Source organism: Cornus florida, unplaced genomic scaffold (assembly GCF_030987335.1).
Source record: "Cornus florida cultivar Cherokee Brave unplaced genomic scaffold, ASM3098733v1 CherokeeBrave_3.0.0_Hap2_Chr03, whole genome shotgun sequence".
Lineage (NCBI taxonomy): Eukaryota > Viridiplantae > Streptophyta > Magnoliopsida > Cornales > Cornaceae > Cornus > Cornus florida.
The window spans coordinates 11,786,567-11,807,619 of record NW_026775573.1 but is presented as its reverse complement, the minus strand read 5'-3'; the positions used below and the strand labels follow the sequence as shown (position 1 = coordinate 11,807,619).

Genomic DNA, 21,053 nt, shown 5'->3' with positions numbered 1-21,053 from the left:
TAAATATGGTTTATTATATTTGGAAATGTATGCTTGTATGTCGTATAACATGTTTTAACATTGTTTAGTATACTTGAGCATGTGTACTTGTATGTCGTTGTTCACTTTAAATTGCATGAGTAGTTTAGGATGCTCCCTGAGTCTCATTCTGACATAGACATTAGGTGACATGAGCCCCTTTGACTTGTTTCACCTTAAGGTGATGATTTTGTAAAATGCTAGGTTTATGCATGCTCATCTCCTACGAGTAGCTTTATATTACTCTCCCCGAAGTTACTGGGGATTTGTTTCAGGTACGAAGGCTTGGTTCATGATGCTCATCATTCCTTAGATGACTTGTAACTTTTAAATTTTCATATCATGCAAATGTTAGCATGAAATGTCAATTGTAGCTTCATTTTATGTGTATGACATGAGGCCAAGGGCCAAGCATATTAAATTTAGCACTTGTACTCATTGGGCGACATATTTTGTTTAAAGATGTATTTTTACCAACTATAGAGGTTTGGCATGTAAAATTTTGTAAATGAAATGTAATGAGGCCGTAGGCTATTGTAACATGTTCAAAATGCTATATTACACTTGCGTGTATGTTTACATTCTCAATCTCCCTTAAAAAGATTCAGTTTTTGACCTATGCATGTGGGTGGAATGAATCCTATAGGTCCCTTGCAAATCTCACATGTTTAGTAGAGCTTTCAGCAAGATTTGAGGAGTTTCGGTCGTTTGAAACTCCATTTTGGTCGACTGATGGCTTATTTCAGTCTACCGAAGTAACCTCCCTTCAAAATTATGTTTTCAGGAAAGTTTCTGCCCAGTTTGGTCATCCGAAACTCTAGTTTGGTAGACCAAAATAGCCCTCATTCACCAGCCTCTTCAGCTTTGTTTCAGCATTGATGTTTTGACTTTAAATGGTCATATCTCCTTCATTTCTAATCCAAATGGGATGATTCTTGAGCCTAAATTCATAAATTTTGAGTCCTCTTTCCAATGGTACCAATACCATTCTCATATTCAAATCACAGTGGGAGTTATTAAAGTTTTAGTGAAGTAGTGTCAGGATTCAGTTCGAATCGAGAAAGGGCGTTTCGTGGAATTCGTGTCCAAAGTTCTTAGAACCTCTTGGAATGTTGTAAAATAATTATTTTAGGTTGTATGGACCTTATTTGACTTGCTTGGAGTCAAATTTCTCTTCTTAGTTGTAAATTGACCATTTTGCCCTTGATTAACGGATTTTGCTCGTTTTTCTGTATCTTGTCATATCTCCTTCGTTCGGACTCCGAATCATGCGATTCTTGAGTCCATCTTGATTAGTTTTTTGTTCTTTCTCCAGTGGTGTACTCAGTGGCACCTGAATCCATAATTTCAAAAATAACTATTTTGTCCCTAGGGGCTTAATTGTTATTTTCCCTATCTCTTGCCTACACACTTTTTTCTTTTGGGTTCCGTGACTTCATGGAAGGTCATCTCAGGGTCTTAGAGGTGTGTTATACCTTGAGAGACCATTATCTTATTTCTTTCTTCCACATCTAGATCCGTTAATGGGTTAATCTTCGGTTCATCACTGACGCACCGGGTTGAATAAAACTCAGATCACTACAGAACACTTAAAAATAGTAACCGTGATTAGGTAATCGGCAAAGTGTGACATCCATAAATAATATTTGCTCCCACTTGGGTTTAGATCCATTGACGTAACTTCGGACTTTTGACGTCCGAAGCAGCTAGTTCCTTGGTAGTTGAGTATGCCATGGAGGAATACTTTAATGACTCCGGACACTTAGGGTCCAAAGCATGTAATTCCTAGGCTATGAGCCTAAGAGGAATTGTTAATTTATACCGGACACTTAGGGTTCGAAACATGTAATTCCTCGGCTATGAGCCTGAGAGGAATTGTTGATTTGTACCGGACACGTAGGATTCGAAGCATGTAATTCCTCGGTTATGAGCCTGAGAGGAATTGTTGATTTGCACCGGACACTTAGGGTCCGAAGCATGTAATTCCTTAGTTATGAGCCTGAGAGGAATTATTGATTTGCACCAGATACTTAGGGTTCGAAGCATGTAATTCCTCGGTTATGAGCTTGAGAGGAATTATTGATTTGCACCGGACACTTAGGGTCCGAAACATGTAATTCGTCGGCTATGAGCCTCAGAGGAATTGTTGATTTGCACCGGATACTTAGGGTCTGAAACATGTAATTCCTTGGCTATGAGCCTAAGAGGAATTGTTGATTTGCACCAAATACTTAGGGTCTGACGCAGGTAATTCCTTGGCAATGAGCCTGAGAGGAATTGTTGATTTGTACCAGATACTTAGGGTTTGAAGCACGTAATTCCTCGGCAATGAACTTGAGAGGAATTGTTGATTTGTACCAGACACTTAGGGTCCAAAGCATGTAATTCCTCGGCTATGAGCCAGAGAAGAATTATGTTGTACCCTTTGGACTCTTGAGGTCTGAAGTCCGAGTTAGAGAAGATACCACGTATGTGGGAGATTATATTCTATTCTTTTTTGCATTCGATGTGGGATAAAATATAATAGAGTTAACGTATATTGGGCCAAGTATTTTGGGCTTTCTGTTTGTAAAAAATGGGGGAAGAATTATTGCAAAGAGTATCATTTGGATACAGGGCTTGGAGATCGCTCGTGGGCTGCCTCTGTTACCAATGGATCCTCTTTGTAATATGCTTATATGTTTTTGAGTATTTCTTTATCTAAAGGAGTCGATAAAGTTGTACTTTATAGATGTGGGACAACATATATAGTTTTGTTTGTGTCAGCCGAAGAAAGAAAAAGAGAGAATATATTTTCTTTTCTTGATATCTCTTTAGGGTTACTTATCTTGCCCCCATTACGGAAGGTATTGCCCCATTAAGGAAAGAAAAATATGTTTCGTTTTTGCTTTGCTTTTGTTATATGCCATTTGCTTGAAAAGCTGGGATAATATGCCTTGATGGCAGCAGTGTAGGTAATTTTCATGAAAAGTTAACCTTCGACTTCATTGAGCTTGAGGTAATTTTCATGAAAGTTTATTCATCGGCACTATTTTGTGCCTTGGAGGATTTTACATGAAAATTTAACCTTCAACTTATTTGAGTTTGAGGTAATTTTCATGTAATTGTATTTATCGGCACTATTTTGTGCCTTAGAGGATTTTACATGACAATTTAACCTTCGACTTATTTGAGTTCAAGGTAATTTTCATGTAATTTTATTTATTGGCACTATTTTATGCCTCAGAGAATTGTGTATGAAAATTTAACCTTTGACTTATTTGAGTTCAAGGTAATTTTCATGAAAGTTTATTTATCGGCACTATTTTGTGCCTTAGAAAATTTTACATGAAAATTTAACCTTTAACTTCTTTGAGTTCGATGTAATTTTCATATAATTTTATTTCTCGGCAGCTCTTTGTGCCTTAGAGGAAATTTAAAGTCCTCAGACTCTTAAGGTCTGAAGACGAATTTTCTTCCTCGGCAGCTCATTGTGCCTTAGAAGAAACATGAAGTCCTCGGACTCTTGAGGTCCGAAGACGAATTTTCTTCCTAGACAGCTCGTTGTGCCTTAGAGGAAATTTGAAGTCCTTGGACTCTTGAGGTTCGAAGATGAATTTTCTTCCTCGGCAGCTCTTTGTGCGTTAGAGGAAACTTGAAGTCCGAAGATGAATTTTCTTCCTCGGCAGTTCGTTGTGCCTTAGAGAAAATTTGAAGTCCTCGGATTCTTGAGGTCCGAAGATGAATTTTCTTCCTCTTTGCAACTCGTTGTGCCTTAGAGGAAATTTGAAGTCCTCGGACTCTTGAGGTCCAAAGATGAATTTTCTTCCTCGGCAGCTCTTTGTGCCTTAAAGGAAACTTGAAGTCCTCGGACTCTTGAGGTCCGAATACGAATTTTCTTTCTTGGCAGCTCGTTGTGCCTTAAAGGAAATTTGAAGTCCTAGGACTCTTGAGGTCCGAAGATGTGATAACCCTCAGATCCGAGACACGGGTTGATCAGACTCAGGCCTAAACCCGAGGGAATATCAAACAATTAATATTTAACAAACACAGAATACAAATCAAAATAAGGAATAAATAAATAATAGCTGAAAAGAATTCTAATTGAAAATCTTCAAAATATAATTATTAAAATCTAATACTCCAAAATAACTTCATAAAGTTAACAACTTGGGAATCCCTCAAATGGACCCCTAATAATAAAATCCCAAACTGAAAAGGAAATAACTGTAATCCAAATCCAAAGCTAAATAAGAAAGTAGTCCTACGTAATCGGAGGAATGAATGTCTGTATCTGCTCTGCACGATCAAGCTCTAACCCTGGAATTGACGAGCACCTGAAAAATAAGAGAGTGGGTCAGGCCCACATGCAAGTCCTATTCTACTACGATCCATACAGAAACCCGATACGTAGATACATCCTAGATAGCTCAACAATATCTAGAGTAGTCCATATATGTATAAGTACACACTATATGACGCTCACTAGTCCAAAAGGTCTGTCTCAGCCTAAGTAGATTTACCATGTAAATCGCACATAATGTGGTCATATGTACCTAGATCTATCAGGGAACAACACCTCTATTCAGTTATCCATCCTAGGTGATATACGCACCCTAACTATGATCCTGAGACTCAAGCTCATACCATGGCACCATATCATAAATATATAAAGTCCGTGTCCTCCTAATACAAAATATCATCCATCTGGTACAGTGGCTTGATACATGTATAACAATCAATCCCAGAAACCAAATTATGTCGTTCAGTTATTTACTGACCAGACACCAATATGAGTCGGACTTAACCTTTATGGTTAATCCATACCTCAATCCAGATTAGGTAGAACTTAGTGTTTGAATTAATCCCTACCTAGTATGCCATCGTCCCATACCGGTGCATACAATCCTCCAGCTAACATAGTTGACAAAATAATATAAATATTCATCAACGACATTCCAAAATAAGCGTAAATACAGTCTATCATGTGAATAACCAAATTATGCATCCAATATAAGATTTAGAAACCCTATTCCAGTCCTTTAAATTGATAAAGTAAGACTACGCAATTAACTCCTCCAAACAGTACCATAACTGATGCAATATACAGTAGATTTAAACATCAGTTAATTCCATCTAAGCATACATATATTTAAACAACTCTATGTTTATAACACAGCTGAAAAACATAATTCACAATATAAGATCATGTAGAGAAACCAATCTGCTAACAACAGTAAGCAATTTAAGTTACTTGTCCAACCTTCCACATGCCAGTTTATTATATAACCTTGGTTGTTTTATGCTTCAATATTAATATCAACATGTTTCCCAATCATTTTTACATCTCTAAAACAGTTGTCTAGATCATCCACAGCCCTTGAAATAATTTAGAAAACTCCCTACAGGCCAAACTGAACCCAGAACCACGAAAAACCAAAAAATTAGAGAATGAGCCATCTCCCAAAAGAGGGAGCCGGCTCTTCCCTTGGGGGTAGAGCCGGCTCCCACAAGAGGGAGCCGGCTCTTCCCTTGGTAGAGCCGGCTCCACCCTTGTGGGGGCCGGCTCTACCCCTTATAGAGCTGGCTCCACCGGCTCCACTTTGTGGGAGCCGGCTCTCTCATCCCTAGAGCTGGCTCCCTCCTTTGGTAAGCCGTCTCTTTTCCGTTGAGAGCCGTAACGCCTAACTTGTTCATCTTCTTCTCCTCCGGCAAAATTCAGAGCCTCTGTACTGTTTTAATACGTGTTCTAAGGTTCCATCATAGTTCCAAACTAATCATAAAGGAGTATAATCCAACCATGACAGGAAATTAAACAACAATTTCAAGCAACGGCAGTAGGATTACAGTTAGAAATTTTAAACAAAACTCAAACCAAATTAATTCAATGCAATTACACGGTTTAAACATGCATACAAGATATATTTTAGCATCAGTTTAATCCCCTGGAGTTTACCTAGGCATGCACAGAACACAGGTTAAAGGAAAAGAGTAGAACAGAGACTTACCTTGAGTTTCAGTTTTGAAACTTTAAACTGTCGTCTCTAGCAACTTCAGCAACGTCAGTTGTTTTTACCGACCTCTGCTGTTCCTTGTTCAACCCACAAGCATACGCCAAACTCCCCTCCTTGATTCAGTCTTAGCCTAAGCCAAAACCCTAGCCTTCCTCTCTTTTTCTCTCTCTGTATCTCTCTCTCTCTGTTTTACAAAATTACGCTTAATTTTCTAAAACCCTAAACCACCGTAATGTTTAAATTTATAGGTTTATAACAATAACCCTAGTCCATGTATAATTAGAGATTAAGCCCTAATCCAATCCTAGTCGGCCCATAAAGCAACCTAAGTTGTAACATACGTCGGCTACATATATGAACCCTCTTAGAAAACCCTACTGTTTAATTAAACTCCTGTTAATAAGTTAATTTAATACATTATCATGTTACTACTTTAATCTAATTACACAAATTAATCTCATAACATATTTAATTAAACTAATTTACACACATACAATTACCAAATAAGCAAATAGTCACACAAAAATAAAATAAAAGAAAAAATAAAATGGCATATTTAATTAAGCTAATTTACACACTAAACAATTACCAAATAAGCAAATAGGCACACAAAAATAAAATAAAAGAATAAATAAAATGGCATATTTAATTAAGCTAATTTACACACTAAACAATTACCAAATAAACAAATAGTCACACAAAAATAAAATAAAAGAATAAATAAAATGCCGAGATTATCCTATTAAAATTAGGGGTATTACAGAAGATGAATTTTCTTCCTCTTTGCAGCTCGTTGTGCCTTAGAGGAAATTTTATTTTTTGGTACCTACGGATTCTTGAGGTCCAAGACTTTTTGTGGTTAGGCTTGCCCCCACTTTTTTTTCTTTATTTTTGACGCTCTGACGTCATAGCTGGGTAATTGGGCTATTTACCACTTCACTTGGGGATCGATCTTTATTGCAATGCGAATAAATCAAACCCACATATTAATCAACATACGAACAAGGAGCAAATACAAAGTTATTTGTAAACAAAGTTATCAGAAGTATGTAAAAGAATTACATGCAGCATACACCAACTAATTGATGGCAAGAAAGAATTTCATATATTTCTCGATTGAAATTGGGAGTTCCAACAATTAGTGAGCATTTATACGTTTACTACATATATGTTCTCTTCTAAAAATTATTTGTGGCATGCTATATGTTTAGAACCTTTAAATAACAGATCCTACATCACATCTTAGTGGAGAGTCAAAAGTAATACCTATAGGAGTGTATGACTAGATTATGTAATCAATCAGAATATATATATATATACATATATATGTACAATCACATGTAAACACATGCTGGATAAAGTAATTTGACATGCAATCATCAAAATCAAGATTCCTACACTAAAATTTGACAAGTCAGAAAGTGAAGTGATATGAATTAAACTTCACACATGCATATTTGAGAGTCATGCGTGATTGTATGGGATTTGAAAATGCAAATTATATATTTGCTTTCAATCTGTCCACTGGTAAAATATGTAGCAGCTGCATATACAATATATAGCAGCTGAATATATATATATATATATATATGCCTAGATGGGCAAAATTATTTTATCTTTATTGCCTAATTTATTGTACTGGCAAAGAGAGAAACCGTAGGCCTCCGGCTAATATTTTTGTCTTATGTAACAGTAAAAATAATATTAAATACTAGATATTTATTGTGTTCATAGAGATAAGAGTGTGCAGAAAAATTGTATTTCTTGTTTCCTGGATGAAAGAAATAGACGAAATTGTCTGTCAAATCAATTGATTGTAGTGAAAGATATAGCATGAAGTGGCCAGCAATATATACATATATATATATATATATATAATGATTATGATTTGGGTGAATGCAAGCAGCGATAGTAGTGTTGTTAGATGCAAGAAGTGAAGAAATCAAGATTCGCAAAATAACACAGGTAACAAGGTGTACATGAGCAATATTTGTAAGAGGAAAAATATTGAAATAAGGAAAGAGACGGAGTGAGATCACCGTATGAAGCGTGAGTTCACATAGAGAAATCTTTCATTTTTCATGGCAGCAAGTGCAAAATTGCAGCCCAAATCAGTAGATCAATCAGCCCAAACTAGTAGATCAATAGAGGAGGCGAGTAAGGAGAAGCTCGGATGTGGTGGACGGCGGGCTGTTCCGCCTGTGGGCGACGGCTTGTTGAGGATGAAGATGGACAGCGAGCTCATGGCAGAGATAGACGGCTGGTGAGATAAAAACTGCCGGTGAGATAGATCCGTGAGCTTAGTGAGGACTTGCAGCCGGCGATGATGGAGGTAGCAGTGCAGACGGGTGGTTCGGCTGGGATGAGCTCTGGTTCGGTCATAAGGAAGCGGTGTGAACTCTCGGCGGTGCACCGGCAGGCTTGGCCGGTAGTGACAGTCTAGGCCACTGAGGTGATGGCGGCTTGTGCAACTGTGGGCGACGGTCCGGCTCAGATGAGAGCGGTTCGCAACATATTAGACGAGAGAGACGGTGAGCATGGGCCTGATGGCGGTACAGCGGCTGTTGATGGGTTTGATGGTAGCCGGCTCGAATGGATTCTGTTCCACCTTTTAGAGCTTAAATGCCTGCTGTTTGCATAGAACCATCAACTTCTACTTTGACAGCATAGTAATATATATATATTTGATTACTACATAATTTTTCTTTGCTCCTATCTCCTATCTGTTGTCATGGTCACATGTGTGGAGGAGCAATCTCGTCAATTATAACAGTTTACTACTATGTGATACATTTTTGTATTGTTCCCCCACATTTTGCCTTGAACTTTGGTTGAACTCGCGGTGGGCTTAATGTGCAGCCGGTGATGGGTGAAGATGGTTGGTCTGATTGCAAAGGATTGGATTCAAATCTTAGAGAATCACTTTGCTGGATTTGAATGCGCAGACTTCGCCTGGATGAATACCGATTATAATTTTGGTGGTTGGATAGATCAGGTTCAAATCTCATACATCAAGTTATGGCTGGAGATAACTAATCACTTGTGGGGGTATATTTCTATACGTTTCCCACAGACGGTGTCAAAGTGTAAGTGCAAACATTCGTTCAACTTTGATAAGTCAATGAATTCTCAACAATTATTACACCCAAAATAAAAATAGAGAAAAAATAATGAACTAGAGATATTATATAGAGATGAGGGGGTATTTTAATGATATGACCGAACCTAGGATTACCTAGATTGCCTACGTATCCCACCTCATGGGGCATGGGAATCAGGTTGGAACGTAGTTCTGGCTATGAGAATTGGATCTCTCTTTAGAGACTTGCCCTTTTTTCTGTCTCCCCTTTATTGAGGGTCTTTGATAAGCGCTGAATATTGCATATTCAAGCACCCTTATTTACATTAGTTAAATCCATTATTTTATCATATTGCATATTCTAGCTTCATTTGCATGCTTTTGTTTATTTTCAGGGTGGTTCCCCAAAGAGAGTTAAAAGAGATGCTTTGACGAGTTCTTAAAGAATCAAAGCACGCCGTTGCCAGGGGCTTTCATTTTGGCCAAGATTAATGATCTACGAGACTCATGACGCTCTATGCAAAAAGTTCTAGGAAGAATTGTCACGTCTTCGGGCCGAGCCAAATCATTTCAGGTTGCAAGTAGCAAATTGGTGCATGGCTGTAGCAGCGCGGGCGCCGGTTCATTTTCCATCAGATTTTGGCCTCCAATTCTGACCCTTTGTATGTGTGAATTTGGTCTTTAGTAAAACATGAAATATGAAGGACTATGAGTCAGCTTTCCATAGACATAAAGTTTGCCTCATTTGGAGTTCGGAATAAAGAGTTATGTCATTTTTACCAAAGGTGCGCCGAACAGCCTGGCAGCAGTGAAGTTCGACTTTGCTCTTCATTTTAGACCCACCAAACTTGAGAACTAGACTTCCATTAAAACATGGCGTACTTAGAGCTTTGAATTAGCTTTCCAAATCTTCAAACGGTTTGTCATTTGGAGTTTGGAACAGAAAGTTGTGGCCATTTTACCAAAGTAGTGCAAAGGAGATCAAGTGGAAGAGTGCAAGCTGATGAAACTTCTAGCGCTCGAAGGGCTTACTTCGAGCGCTCAAAAATTGGGCAGAATGCTCTCCGGGAACCATCATTTCAGCCCACTTGCACCTTGATTCCCTCAATTCTAATTTCCATCTTTATGAATTAGTTGGAGATGTCTTTTAGTAGAAAAAAGAAGGGCCTTGTTTGGTACGGTTTGGTGGATAACATGTCTACAAGGTGGGGGGAACCACACATAATATATCATATCTCATCTTGGCAAGATTTTTAGAGAGAGAAAGAAGAGGAGAAGATAGAGTTCCTGTGGCCAAGAATAGGGAACTCGAAAATGGAAGGATCTTCCAAGCTTCTTCCTTCTTCTAGGGCTTCCATGGGTAACTAATTCCTCCTCTAGGGAGGTGATGAAGCCCCTCCCTTGTAAGCATGATCTAGTATAGCTCTATTTGATTACAATGTATTTTTTATGGTCTTTTCATAACCAAGAGCACTTCATTTATTGTAATGAATGTTGATATTTGTGTGGATGATTTTTTTAAGTTGATTATCTTGTTTTAGATGACATCTTATATTAATCATATTGCTTGAGTTTTCATGGTGAGAATGGAGACAAGGTTATGAAATGGTTTAATGGCATGTTGATAAGTACTTTGATAGATCATTGCTTGGGCGATGCCTTTGATGGTTTATGCTTATTTCTTACCTTCATGTGCTTCATCATTTTATCTAGGGCTTGATAATCTTTCATTCAAGTAAATGTGGTTAAGCTACACCTTAGTTAGGTAGTCTAAACATGTTCACCTTTGATGGGTCATGCTTGCTTTAGATTTAATGTGCATCTTGTTGATCATATGGCAACTATGTGTTGCTATATATTTCTTGACCATCATATATTGTTTTTCCCCCAATTTAGCTCTAATCTAGCATGTGTATAGGGATGGAGGCGGATTCACTTCCCTAGTCCTCTTTACTTGTATTTCATCTCCTTTAAATTCTTGCAAGCTTTTATTTTATGCATCTTAATTTCATAACTTAAGTGACAACCAACAAATCCTCTATGAACACCCCGTATCATTCTAAAAAGACTCTAGACACTTAGGTTGTCATAGATTAGCGTAGTCCCAGTGGTTCGACTTACCCGACCAATAGCCCTATTTTACAATGATTCGTGCTATTGCGAAGGTTGATTTATTATAGATCGAATTCTCAACCGATCAATTTTTTGCGCCATTGCCGGGGACTGCATACGGTTTAGCAACCGAAGTTTTAGGGTTAATTTTAGTGTGATTGTTAATATCATGAATAGTGAATATTTCTTGTGTAATTTGACCATCTTGTGTTGTAAGTGAGATTCTAGGGACTCGAAGTTCACCGAGGGAAAGCTAGCTAATTTGTAAGTCTAGAGGACCCAGGTAAGTCTCTTGACCTTTTAGTTTCGACATTGTGAACATTGTGCATGTGCTAAACTTAGTGATAATTTAGTTTTGAAGCCCTTGTTGAGGTTATTATCTTGTTTAAATTTCGTGTACAAGCATCGGTCCTTATCGTGGCCATTTAAATTCTGTCTAAATAATTGAGGAGAAAGGGAACATTGTATGTGGAGTTGATAATGATGAATTGTTGTGTTGATTGCATTATGTATTGTTGATGTTTGGCCGTAGGTCACTTTCCTTACCAACTCTTGACTCGCCAGTTGACATAAATTCACTTGAAAGAAGTCTTAGACGAAACCTTAGGGAATCTTCTAGCGTAAGAGAACTTGAAACTGAATTTAACACAATGGCTGAAAATGTAGGAAATGTCAGAAATGAGGGAATTAATAATGATAGGGCCGAAATTCCAAATGTAGAGCCAATGACTCTCAGAGACCATTTCATCCCTACCACCTATGTTTCACCCTCATGCATAGTGATGCTAAACATCGATGCGGCTCAATATGAGATCAAATTAAGTACCATTCAAATGCTTCCATCTTTCCATGGCTTTGATAATGAAGATCCATATAAACATCTTGATGAGTTCCTTGAGATTTGTTCAACCATCAGGTTGCACGGTTTCCCTGAAATGCACTCCATTTGCATCTTTTCCCATTTTCCTTAAAAGATAGGGCAAAGTATTGGTTGAACTCCCTTGCTGCAAATTCCATCACTTCTTGGGCTCAATTTCTATGATGCGGCAGTGCTACCTACAACGATGATTAGGATAAGCTATGTTTTTAATGACTCTTATACCTTGAAAATTTCAAGTGGGGTATGGTAGGATACTTTTAATAATAAGTCACCTATATGAGTGTGAAATGGGGCCGCTTCTATGAGAACGTCTAAGGCTAAGTTTTCAAGAGCACTCACGAAATACCAATAATTGTGCAGGGCCATATGAATATAACCATGAGAATCGACTTTGTACAGGAAGGAACTGTGTGTTTGCTATTATTTTGGTTTACATCAACGGTTGAAAAGTTCAAAACATCATATTCACTGGTTAGCTAGTAAATCCGATAGTAATACACAAGGGAAGGTTCAAGGCCAAAAACTACCTATCTTGATGCAGTAACTTTCCAATAGTACCATATCTAGTGTCTACATTTTCATCATTTGCAATTGATGCAAATTTTCATTCATGTGGGGGATTGTTGGAAATAAGGCATACAAAATCGAACTTTGGATGAAATTTAGAATAGATTTCGCTAAAAGTTTTTTTGCAGATCTATAGACGAACGCGTTCCTCTCCGCAGGGAGATGAATGTGGTATATTTACTTTCTCAAATCCATTTTAGGGTGAATGAGAAATTAGCTCCAAAGTGAGGTGTTTGATAAGCCTAAATGGGCTTACAAAATGTGGGAAGTGTTTATCCCACATGGAAAAAATGTTAAAACCATTTGGAGTTTAAATAAGCCAAGTATGAGATTTGGGTTTGGGCTAAAAGGCACCCAAGTTTTTAAGAGGGGGAGGACCTGGGCAAGCTTGGGTTCAAACCATCTACCACACACGCGCGCACCCGGCCCTTCCGGTCCGGTCTGGGCTGGGGCTGGGCTTGATTGTAAAATTTAAACAAAAATGGGTCTGTATTAGATTTTATTTTAATCTTTGCTTGCTTTATTCAAGATGGGCGAAATTGGGCCTGTGGTTTAGGATTTTGGCTGGGCTTTAGATGGGTTTCATAAAACAGTTTTTCTGGTATTTTGAATTTAAATTAAAAAACCAGAAAATAGTTTTATAGTTTGTTTCCAAAGGGTACACCTGGTTCTGAACCATCACAACCCATGGTTGCACCCATCCTAACAGGTACCTAGCCTATATAAACCCCCCTTGGGTTCATTTTCTAAGCACACCAAAATCCAGAATCTTTCTTTTCTAATTTGTATTTTCTCATCTTCTCTCATCTTGCATACAGAGCCTTAGTATGTGGGTTCGGGTTTTAATCTTCTGGGTTCGAGCCTTAGTCTGTGGGTTCGAGCCATAGTCAGCGAGTTCAAGTCCTACTTTGAGTCAGAGAGTACTACACCGAGCCGGATCGCCTATTTCTTCGGTTTGCAGTGCTACTACCGAAAAAAGTCAAGTTGTTGTATCCTAGGAGATAGACGCCACTGAATCCGTTAGCACCATAGCGGGGTGAATCTGTCTTAAGGATATAGAATCAAATTCTAACCTCGACTTTTAATCAGGTTTTTTCATTTTATAGTTTTTATTTAATTTTATTATATTAAACTAATAATAATTATATATCTATATAATCATTATATTTTTACATAATATTTAAAGAAATAATACTGTAGTATATTGTATAATTAGACCATATTTTGGACTACATGCACTTCTTCCTTCGGATGCTCGTTGCTCCCTTCCATTGGAGTGGGGAAGTGCTGGCCTGTCTCCCATGACTACAATAAACTTGGCGTGTTTTAATAAGTGCGCTCCGTGAGTTTTTTTTACGCCGTTTTTGTTTTTGTTCGGCTAAATCTGCTCCATGAGTGGATCTGTTTTGTTTTTCTTCAATTAGATCTCTTATTTAGGTCGGTTTTGATTGGTTCCCGCCTAGATCTAATCTTTTTTCTCATTGATTTGATCTTGTGCGGGGTTTTGGGTGGTCTTCCCTTGTCGAAACGCCTTGTGATTGTAGCTTTGGAGTTATTGCCTTAATGATGGCCTGACCTTTGTGTTACTCATGTTGCTACATTTCTTCTTTGGTGGTTTCCATTGCGTTTCTCCACAAATCTAGAGGCCTGATCTTCAATTTTTATTTTATTTTTTTTTTTGTTTCAAGATTTGTATGTTTATTCTAGCTTGGCTTTTTTTGCCTTGTATTGTCTTTATGGCTTGGCTTTGTGCCTTTGAAATGACAAAAAAAAAAAAAAAAAAACTTTGAAATGACAAAAAAAAAAAAAAAAAAAAAAAAAAAAAAAAAAAAAAACTTAGAAAGGCGTCTCAAAAATTCCGGGATAGAGAAAAATATGGTTATTACTTATTACTTCCTATTATTCAAATATATTCTAGTGCAATGGATACTAAGTTAGACCACTATCCAATATTTTGCCCGTTAAAATTTCAAAATTGAATCTGTTTTGAACCATTCTCAATCAAGAACCAGGATTGATTGTAGCCCAGTCAGGCCTATAATTGAAATCAATCACTAGCCCGGATCCCGGCTCGAAGATAAAGTGTAATGGCCTTTTTCTTTCAACCTGTGGCCTGGGCCTTAGTTTCGTAAAATTTGGACTTAGTGCATGAGTAGCCCAATAGGCCTGTTCCTGACCTACAATGTTTTAGTAGCTTTAGATACTAAAGGTTAGTTGATTAAAACTGACTCTGATAGGAGAAAAAAAACAAAAAACTGACTCTGATAACTCTCTTTGGTCAACTGTGGGTAAAAGAGTAAGAGCAATCTCGAATTAAATTTTATAGAGACTATTGCAAATGTACACAATTATTCAGGGAAAAAAAAAAAGTACACAATTGTGGGGCTCAAGTGTTTTTTATTTATTTATATATTTTTATGTTATTTCTAATCCCATTAGAATATGAATTTAAAGGGCTTCAATAATTTAAGTTTGGGTGTTTTAAATGACATGAAAGCATGACGAAAGAATGAAGTCAATAACTACAAATAAGAAATAAGAAGACAATGCTTTAAGAATGCAGACGCCGTTTAGATTGTGAACAATAAGAAACCGTTATCTTGAATGTTTTTTTTTTTTTTTCTTAAGCTAGATTCAGTATTTTGTGTATATTCTTGCATTCTGCAACAATTTTGTTTCTTTCGTTTAAATATCTTTAACATATCATTGACTATGTAATTCTATTAATCCAATATTTTTCAATATTCAAATTATGCATCAATATATTTGTGTGGTAATGGCTAAACTCAACAGCATGAAATTTATTATATCATATTTGCATTTTCAGTTAATTTGTTTCAACTCACAAAATGTTTTCTTTCCTTTTACTCTTTTACCCCTATTCCTATTTCCATGCAATTTGTAGGTATGAGTCAAATTTTATCCAGAAAATCGTCAAAGATGTTGGAAACAAATTGAATCGTACAATGTTGAGTGTTTGTTTTACTCAATAGGATTAGATTCTCATATAAATGATATTAATTTGTGATTACAAGATGGATCTAATGAAGTTGGGATAATATTAATATGTGGGATGTCTATAATAGGGAAGACAACTATTGCAAAAATTGTGTATAACGTGAATTTTGACATATTTGAAGGTAGCAGTTTTCGTGTAAAGGTAAGAGAAAGATCAAAAGAATCCAGTGGTCGAGTTCGCTTAAAAAAAAAAAAAAAAAAAATTGGCTATGTTGACGAAGGAATCACAAAGATAGAAAATCCTATTTGCTGCAAAAGAATATTACTTGTTCTTAATGATGTGGATGAACAGGACCAACTAAATGCCATACTCACAAAGAGGACTTGGTTTCGGCAAGGAAGTAAAATTATCATAACAACTGCAAATGAGCAATTGCTGAGGCACATGAACTATACAAGAAGTACGGAGTTGAGCAATTAATTGATGATGAATCATTTCATCTCTTCAGTTGGCATGCCTTTGGTTAGGACCACCCCGAGGTTACATGGAGCTTACAAAAAGGGTTGTAAATTATTGTGGAGGGCTTCCGTTAGCTCTTGAAATCTTGGGTAAAAACTATGCCAAACAAGGGATAAGACTTTGTTTCAAAAGAGTTTTCATACTGTACTTTGTGGAAGTGCTTGAATTGATCAAATGACGAGCTTTTGAAGGTTCTTTTTAAATTCTTTTCATCAAAGTTGATAAGAAAAATTCTTACACTGAAGGTTTCAATTTGAATAACTTTGAGGAACAGTGAAACTAAAAGAAGGGAAACTAAAAATCCCTCTACTTTTGCAGTATTCTTAATCTCAATGTTCAAGTAACATCCAATCTTTATTTGCTTCAATTCGGATGAAATTAAGAATATGGATAAATGGTAAGATTGGTATTTATATAGTTTTTGGTTATCTGTTTTCTGTAACACCCAAAATTTGATTCATGCTACCTAGAGGGTTTAATCATAAAAAGGACTTTTGCTGCCGAGACTGGTGGATCATTGGTGTGAACAGTATGTGATATTAATAATTGAGATTATATGCTCAAATAGTGGTTGACTTGACAAGAGGGCTTTTTCAATAAAATTTTCCTTGGTGGACCCCACTCCCATCATTTATTTCCTCTTCCCTAATTATCATCACCTGACAGTGAGACTCTTTCCTCTCTATTTGGCTCACACTACATTCTCTTCTCCTTTGTCTGATCGTCAATCTATGAAGTGGCCAATCCAACTGCTGGAGGGATTTTTCTTGGGAAATTACAGGTAATTTTCCTTTTACTACCTTTGGATGTCACCTATCTCTCACAATCCAATGCCCTTCTTTTCTTTCTGAAAGCTTTGCCCTCTTTCTCTATAAGAGTACTATGAATCTGTCAATAAAAATAGAAGAAACTATCCAAGTAATATATGCATTTATGTAATGATCTCTTCCTTCTTGTTGAGTTGACCCATGTGAATGACTTGTAAGATCAGTTGTCTCTCTTTCTCATATCAGATTAGTCGCACCTTAATTAGTTATTCTTGTTTTACTTTCTTATTACAGTTGATTCATGTATTGATTGACGAACGATGAAAGGCGCAACAGATCAGGTTAGTCACACCAATAACACCATATCAGATTAGACCTAAACAAAGCATTGTTTGGTTACCCAATTGCAATTTTAATCTCTCTGTGAAGTGATCAATCATCTAATACTGGAAAGGATCTTTCTTCCTCAATTACAGGTAACAATTTTCACCTTTGAAAGACCCATTGTTCATTCTCCAATGCTAAATATCGCTCAAAATAGGAATGAATATAAGATGATTTAATTTGTAGGGCTCCACTATTAATACATGCTATTGGTTAGGCCTAAGAATATAAGATGGATTATGTGTATTCAGAGGCCTTGTGTTGATACATACTATTGGATGGTATTGAAACATACTCAAGGGGACCCTGGTTGAGTTGAGCCATGTTGATGACTTCTTAGATCGGTTCTCTCCCTATTTGAGCATATAATCCCTATTTGAGCATATAATCTCAATTATTTTCATGCGGGGTTAATCTCTTTCTGTTCGCATGGATTAGTTGACACTTAAAAAAATGCAAAAAAGAACACAATAAAGATACGAACAGAGTTAAATAACTGAAAAGTTTTACTCCAGAAAATGGAAATAAACGAAGAATCCAATCTCCTCTTACTGGAAAATGACAAGCAAATAAGAAAAAGGTGGACATCTGTCTCCATAATCAAAATTTGCAAATTCCTCAACAAAATTTCACTATTTTTTCACTTTTTGGGTTAAGAAGTGTCCCACCAGAAATTGCAAGTAAGCTTCGTTCAGTGGATGGATGCACCTATATATGCTTCTTGCCTTTTCCTCCCTTCTTTTTCTACCATTTCAAACTTTACCCTCTTTTATCTTGCTCACTACTCTCTCTCTCCCCCCTCTCTTCTTCAGTTAACAGGTGACCATTTTTTACCTTTGAAAAACCCATTGCTCATTGTCACTAGTTGGTTAATTCTATGAATCTTTCATACCAATAAATTTATTACAGGTAATGTCTCTCTTTTCTCTTGGTGTATATGCTTTGAAAGATCTAAGGTCAAGAAAAACCAATAAGAATTTTTTTTACATAGGATTCATTATTTAATTGGTGGGAAGCTTGAAGATGATGTTGATTATGTCAAGGAGTAGTGCTTCTAATGACCAAATAATTGAGGCAAAATTTTGTTAAGTTATTGGGTTAAGCTAAAATCTTTGTGAAGCCAATTTAAAGCATTTGTATTTGTCTGCACTTTTTGTTATTTGTGTTTTCCATTCAACTCTTGCTCCATGTAGAATTTATTAAACTATTTATTTTTGTAGCATTTTCCTAATGTAGGAAATATATATAGGACTTAATTAATTTTACTTATTTCAGTACATAATATTGTTTAGTTATTGACATATCATATATACAAATATTGGTTGTGAATATACAGATTGTGTATAGCACTTGTTCGTTGATCTCCTTGATCTTTGTTTGATGGCTGCTATGGCATCCTTAGAAGCCTCCTCAACTCGGTGTTCTTATCAAGTTTTCTTGAGTTTCAGAGGCAAGGACACTCGGAAGACCTTTACCGATCACCTTTATAGAGCTCTGCTAAATGCAGGAATACACACATTTAGGGATGATGATGAACTTGAGAGAGGAGATGATATCTCCTCAAGACTAATAAAAGCAATCGAAGAGTCGAGGGTTTCAATAATTGTCTTCTCAAAAGACTATGCATTTTCAACATGGTGCCTTGATGAACTTCTAAAGGTCCTTGAACGCAAGAAGAGTGTTGGTCATGTGATTCTGTCCGTGTTCTACCATGTGGATCCATCTGATCTAAAGTCGCTAAATGGAAGTTTTGGTGATGCATTTGCAAAACACGAAAAAAGATTGGAGTCGAAGTCCAATGAAGAAAAAGAGAAGGGAATGGACAAGATAAAGAGGTGGAAGGAAGCTTTGGGAGAAGTTGCAGGTTTGTCAGCACATGTTTTAGGAGAGGATGAGTAAGCTCCTTTCTTTGACGTCATTTGGTTCAAGTACTCAATTCATTAACTACATGTCTTTAGATACTTATATTACTGTCCCTCCATTTTATTTTTAAATTATAGTATTTAAAACAGGATGCAAGTTTCAACTATCCCAAAACTTTACTAACGCTTAGTAATTATATTTAGCCCTTTTAGAATTTTTTATTCTGAAAAATTGAAGTTCAAAAGCTTAATTTATAATTTTCTTACAAATTAGAATTTAGCTACCTGAAAGTTTATAGGTTTCTTTCTTCCAAGATTGTTTTCTCTCAATCCTCGAGTCTTTACAACTAGAATTTTTGGGTAATCCTAATTATTTATATTAACCTATTTATTGGAATGTGAAGAACAGAGCACTCCACTGTACATACAATAACACCATTACATACTATCATATGATATATCGGCTTTATAAATTTAAATTTTGAAACATAGTTTGAGTGAATTTGAATTTAGTCTTGCAATGTTTCATATTCATTTTGACATTGACAATTTTTGAAGTATAATTAAGAACCACTCTTTTTGTAAGCCTAGAAGGTTAGTTAGCCATCAAAAGGAGGTCCAAGATTGGAGAAGCAGCTGGCCTAATAAACTAAAAGGATCAGGGTGGGCCTGGGCTTCAGGTTTTGATATTAGGCCTGGCTCAATTATTAGCCCAACTTAATTGGTGCCAGTTTTGGGTCTATTATAGCTCCTTAGCCCATGAATTAAAAGACGAGAGATGGAAAGAGTTTGGAATCCCAACTTCCAAAAGCCCATTTGGCCATTGTCAAATGGCTCGTGCTCTTTTGGAGGTTGCCAAACAGTCCAATTTACATGGCCAAAAGCTTTTCTTTTCTTTTCTTTTCTTTTTTAATTATTATTATTATTTTTTAATTTATTATTACTTAATATATGTTTCTTAATATCAAGAGATGTGATTGGTTTGTAAAAACTAAAAATTAAATTGTCTTCTCTTATTTGAAGTGCTCTAATTCTACTCATTAAGTCTCAAAGATGATGTGGGCTTGACAACATTTGATGATGTGCTTTTATAAGCTATAATTAGGACACCATATGTCCTCAAAACCTTTTTCTTTATAGTAAATATAACTTGTATCTGTAATTCTTGTCATTTTATAAAGTTGATTTAATAAGTATAATGAATTTATAGTAGTATAACTATATGCTTTAGTATGTAAGTATAACAATGCTAATTCATCGTTTTCATGTATTTATATATATGTTATAATTAACAATTCAACATATTTGGTTATATAGGTAGACATTTAAGTAGCTAAATATATATATATATATATATATATATATATATATATATATAAATTTATTTATCTTGGATTACACACAATGAAGGATCGTTAACCGGCAGGCCATACACACACACACACACACATACACAAATAAATAAAAATTTGTAGCCCCCATGTCAGCCAAACTGAGCTTATTGCAAGCCTGAGTGTAGCCAACTTCAAGCCCAATAGCCTAATTTTCCTTCAACCAGGTGCCTGCGTGGTAGTGGTTTGCAATTTAAATTTTTTTATTTTATTTTAAATTTTTATTTTTTTTCTCCTAAATGATCTATTGAATAGTCAAAGATGAGTACACTCCAGTCATTAGCCTCAAAATGTTAACAGCTTGGTGTAGGTGAAAAATAGGACTAATTCCTAATTAATTTTATAAAGAGACTAATGCAAAATGTATACAAAATTTTGTGACTTTAAGCCAAAGACAAAATGTACTCAGTAGAATAAGGGGCATCAATAATTTCAACTTTGGTTGTTTTAAATGAAATAAAAGCTCTTTGAAAGAACAAAAATAAAATTAAAGAAAGAGCCCAAAAATGGACGAATTTTTAA

General features: G+C 36.1%; 1 protein-coding gene across 6 annotated transcripts in view; it reads left to right on the top strand.

Annotated features, from left to right (window-relative positions):
• Window positions 1-16,781: 16,781 nt before the first annotated feature.
• LOC132299473 (disease resistance protein RPV1-like) overlaps window positions 16,782-21,053 on the top strand; it is a 48,550-nt gene continuing 44,278 nt past the window's right edge. For 5 of the 6 annotated variants that reach the window (XR_009480128.1, XR_009480125.1, XR_009480126.1 and 2 more), the window contains exons 1-3: window positions 16,782-16,908; window positions 17,189-17,370; window positions 18,615-19,173. Coding sequence is in view for 3 of the 6 variants with exons in the window: in XM_059796114.1 (XP_059652097.1) it covers window positions 18,659-19,173 (515 nt within the window). In the remaining 3 variants the exon portion in view is untranslated. The remainder of the gene's footprint in view (window positions 16,909-17,188; window positions 17,371-18,614; window positions 19,174-21,053) is intronic. The other variant, XM_059796115.1, reaches the window with a different exon arrangement.